We start from the raw sequence: 4,981 nt of genomic DNA, 5'->3' as shown, positions 1-4,981 counted from the left end.
ATCTAATGACCTTCTTATTTTTTACATGTACATCTGTTTGGGCCTCTGTGTTCTTGATGAACTCAGTTGTATTTGCCCATCCTCAATGCTAGGCCTATCTTCTAGATGCCCAATCCCAGAGTCCAGTCCTCTTTCCCTCAACACCTTTTTATCATTATTTCTGCCTCATTAATTTAGTTTGCTGACTCTACTAGCTTAATGTTAGTTGTATTTGGTATGTCTTTATTGTTGCTTTATCTCTCATGTATATAACACTCATATATTAGAACACATGCTTTTCTCTTTTCTTTATGCGTTAGTATCATATGAACTTAGGCAAGCCTTAAACAATATAGGATTTCAAAAGGGGGGAAATTAGCTAATAGTAGATCCTTAGTTTGCTAGTTGTAATCTGCTCGCTAATTACTATGTTTTTCACTCACCCTTCTTTTATTTAAATATTTTGAAATCCAGAACATAGTGAAAAACAACGCTAATTCTAAAGGGAAAATCAGATTTCAACTTCGTTTTCTCAAATGACCCTTTCTTTGAAAATCCTTCGTATCTAAGGTAAATTCTAGATATGCTTTCTTACAAACATCCTTTTAGAATTATGTAAATAACCATCCCCCAACTTAAAGTATTTTCATAACTCAATCTCTTTTGTAAACTTATAAAATCTAGACCACTTCTGTACTAATTTTCAAAAAACTTTTAAAATCTCTTATGAACCCTTTCATAGATTCATATCCCTTTAATACTCTGCATTCTTTCTATCAATATAATCCTTAGGTATACATTAATCATCCTTCCTTATTGTTAATCGAAGTATGTTACGAATAATTGATCCCAAACTTAGTCTAAATCCTATGGATCTACCACAGGTAGATTTTAAGGGGTGCCTAACACCTTCTCCTTAGAAGAACAAGAACCCTTACCCATAATCTCACCGGTTAGAAGACCTATAAAGAACATGACTTAGTAATGAAATAGGTAACCTAATATACCTTTAAATATTAGGTGGTGACTTTCTTTCATCAACAACAGAGAAACCACGAGTTGAATTCTATCTTGACTAGTGCAAAATAGGGTGCAACACCCCTTACCACCGAAATCCATATAGAATGCTCGCAACATGTCCTCTAATATCTGAATAGTGTGCTCGGACTGTCTGTCCGTCTAAGGATGAAAATGTGGTATTCAGCATGACCCGCGTGCCTAACTCACACTTCATGGCTCTCTAAAAATACGATGTGAATTGCGTGCCTCAGTTGGAAATAATTGAAATAGGCACCTCGTGCAGGCAGCCAATCTCCCGTATGTAAATCTGAGCCAAACAGTATGAAGAATAAGAAGTAATCACCGGAATAAAGTATGCAGACATAGTCAACCGGTCTACAATAACTCAAACTGTGTCATATCTCCTCAAGGTCAATGGTAATCCTACCACAAAATCCATAGTGATTTTCTCCCACTTCTATTTCGGTAGCTCCAATCTCTGAGTCAACCTACCCGGTTTCTGATGCTCATACTTCACCTGTCGGCAATTCAAACTCCTAGAGACATAATTGACAATATATTTCTTCATCCTTTTCCATCAATAGTGTTGTTTCAAGTCACGGTACATCTTCATGACACTTGGATGAATGAAATAGCGTGAACTATGAGCCTTCTCAAGGATCAACTCTCTCAACCCATCAATATTTGGAACACAAATCCGGTCTTGAAGCCACATAACACCATTATCTCCAATCACAACCTCCTTGGAACCACCTCGTTGCATCTTGTCCCTCAATACCAACAAATGAGGATCATCAAACTGGTGAACCTTCATATGCTCCAACAATGATAAATGTTCCACAACACAAGCAAGAACCCGGCTAGACTCCAAAACATCCAACCTGACAAATCGATTGGCCAAAACCTGAACATCCATGGCTAGTGGCCTCTCCATTGCCGATAAATATGCCAAATTTCCATGCTCTTAGCCCTCCTACTCAATACATTAGTCACTATATTGGCCTTTTTCGGATTATAAAATATGGTGATATCAAAGTCTTTCAATAACTCTAACCATCTTCGTTGCCACAAATTAAGGTCTTTCTACTTGAACATGTGCTGGAGACTCCAATGGTTGGTATAGACCTCACATAGAATGTTGTATAGATAGTGCTTCCAAATCTTTAGCGCATGAATAATGGCTACCAACTCTAAATCATGCATAGTGTAATTCTTCTCATGAACCTTCAACTGTTAAGATATGTAGGCAATCACCCTAATATCATGCATTAATATCGTGCCCAAGTCCAATACGCGATGCATCACAATACATGGTGTGAGATCCTGAACATGTAGACAACACTAACACTAGGGCTGTAGTTAATGCAGTCTTGAGCCTTTTAAAGCTCAACTCACACTCATCAGACCATCTGAAATGATCACCTTTCTGGGACAACTAGGTCAATAAGGTTGAGATAGATGAAAAATCCTCCACAAACCGGCGATAAAAACCCGCCAAACAAAAGAAACTCCGAATTTTTGTAGCTGAAGTAGATCTAGGTTAGTTCTGAACTGCCTCAATCTTAGGATCCAGTTAAATGCCCTTGGAAGATACTACATGGACCAAAAATGCAGCCGAGTCCAACGAGAACTTACATTTTGAAAACTTGGCAGATAACTAACAATCCTTCAAAGTCTGAAGTACAATCCGAAAGTGTTGCTCTTGCTCCACTCGGCTACGAGAGTAAACCAAAATATCATTAATGAAGATGATAACGAAGGAATCCCTATAAGTCTTAAACACCTGGTTCATCAAATCCATAAAGGCTTCTAGGGAATTAGTCAAACCAAATGATATCACAAAGAACTCGTAGTGACCATACTGAGTCTAAAAGGTTGTCTTAGGGACATCCGATGCTCTAATCTTTACTTGATGGTATCCTGACCTCAAATAAATCTTGGAAAATACCTCACTGAAGCTGGTCAAACACATTATCAATCCTCGACAACGGATACTTGTTCTTGATAGTGACCTTGTTCAACTATCGATAGTGTATGCACATCCTCCAAGGCGAGATATTCGATATAATGAATCCCTTTTTAAACAAATCCTACAATTGTTCCTTCAATTCCTTCAACTCAAATGGGGCCATAGGTATGGTGGTATAGAAATAGGCTGAGTGCTCGAAACCAAGTCAATGTAAAAGTAGATATCTCTGTCGGGTGGCATACCTGGCAAGTCTGTAGGAAAGACCTCTAGGAACTCCCTCACCATAGGAACTCGATCCATGGAAGGCACATCAGCAATAGAATCATGGATATGGGCCTAATACGTGAAACACCCTTTCTCGACCATACATCGAGCCTTCACATATGAAATGACCCTACTAGTGGAGTGACCAGGAGTCTCTCTCCAGTCCGATCAAGGTAGCCCCGGCATTGCTAACATCACAGTCTTGGTATGACAATCCAAGATAGCGTGATGTGGTGACAATCAATCCATGCCCAAAATCATATCAAAATCTACCAAATAAATTAATATAAGGTCAACCCTAGTCTCATGGCTCCCGATAGTGACCAAACAAGAATGATAGACCGGGTCCACCATAATAGGATACCCAACGGGCATAGACGCACACACATGAGCACTCACAAAATCACGAGATATATCCAAATATGAAGCAAAATAGGATGATACATATGAATAAGTGGAACCTAGATCAAATAAAAATGATGCATCTCTATGGCAAACCAGAACAATACCTATAATGACCGCATCAGATGACTCTTCCTCAAGTCTCTCTTGAAATGCATAGAAACGGAGCTGAACCTTACCAATCTGACCTCCACCACTCGGATGATCTCTCACTGGCTGGCCTCCACCTCTAGTTGCCTAACCACCACCTCGAGTTGCTTGACCCCCTCCCCTAGCTGGCTAAGCGGGCGGTGGAGCAACCTATGCCGGAACCATAGCACTAGTACCCTATTGTGGCATGCTGCTCTGTGACCTAGGGAAAAACCTCATGACGTGCCTTATATCTCCACAAGTTTAACAAGCCCTCGGCTAATGTGACCGATGACCCTAGACTCATCCTGTCGACCTGAATAACCACCCTGATAACTCGAAATCTGTGGTGCACTAATCGGAGCTAAAGGTGCACTGCCTGATGCCCCATGTGATACCTGAAGTGCTAACTGAACCGACCTGATATGATGGCCTCTGCTAAATGAACCCCTGCCTCAAAATGAGTCACCACTTAAGCCACCAAAATGATGAGGCCTCTTCTCAGATGTCGCCACTCTACCTGGACCATGAATCTCTCGATCCGCCTAGGGATCTCCACAACTTGAGTGAAAGATCCTCAGTGTTCCTGGCCATGTGTAGCCTTATGCTGTACGTAAGGCCATCTATTGCTTGATGTCGTAAGTAAGGCCATCTATAAATCTCCGTACATTCTCTCTCTCATTAGAGATCAAAATAACTACATGATAGGATTAATCCATGAATATTATCTCATACTGTATATGATCATGCTACCAAACTGTAGGTTCTCAAACTAACTATGGAAGTCTTCTCTCTGAGTGAAGGGGAGGTCAACTTGCTGGTCTACCTCGAATGTACTCCTGCCACCACCTCTTGGCAGATCCATGCATTTGAAAAACTGCAAAGTCAACTCCTTTGGACTCCACTATACCCATTTTGTGTTATACCTCATGGCAACGGTCCAAGAAATCCTGGAGGTCCTGAGAAGGTGGACCACCAAAGCAAGCCCCTCGGACGACACCGCGGGTCCCTCCTCAGACTGTGTAGCAATACTAGGTTGAACTGCTCTAATTAGCGAAACTTCCATAGTCTGATATTCATAAGCCATATGCTCTGGAGTGTGAGTAGCGTGAGTGTGGGGGTCCTCCCCCAGCCTGAGAGACGGCTGGTGCCATAAGGAACACACTGGCCTGGGCCACACTCTCCATAAGGCCAACCAGGTGGACTAGGGCGTCCTGA

The 4,981-nt window shown here is 41.3% G+C and overlaps 1 protein-coding gene across 1 annotated transcript; it reads right to left on the bottom strand.

Annotated features, from left to right (window-relative positions):
• Window positions 1-1,576: 1,576 nt before the first annotated feature.
• On the bottom strand, window positions 1,577-1,933 carry LOC138902467 (uncharacterized). Its single transcript, XM_070190335.1, has one exon. The coding sequence runs from the start codon at window positions 1,931-1,933 to the stop codon at window positions 1,577-1,579; it is 357 nt and encodes a 118-aa protein (XP_070046436.1).
• Window positions 1,934-4,981: the final 3,048 nt, after the last annotated feature.

The sequence above is a fragment of the Nicotiana tomentosiformis genome, chromosome 12 (genome assembly GCF_000390325.3).
Source record: "Nicotiana tomentosiformis chromosome 12, ASM39032v3, whole genome shotgun sequence".
NCBI lineage: Eukaryota > Viridiplantae > Streptophyta > Magnoliopsida > Solanales > Solanaceae > Nicotiana > Nicotiana tomentosiformis.
The sequence above is the reverse complement of the archived record's forward strand: the minus strand, read 5'-3'. Positions and strand labels throughout refer to the sequence as shown.

Bases quoted from the DNA above. Each gene is read 5' to 3' on its own strand.
- LOC138902467 (XM_070190335.1), bottom strand. From the start codon at position 1,933: ATGGAGAGGCCACTAGCCATGGATGTTCAGGTTTTGGCCAATCGATTT.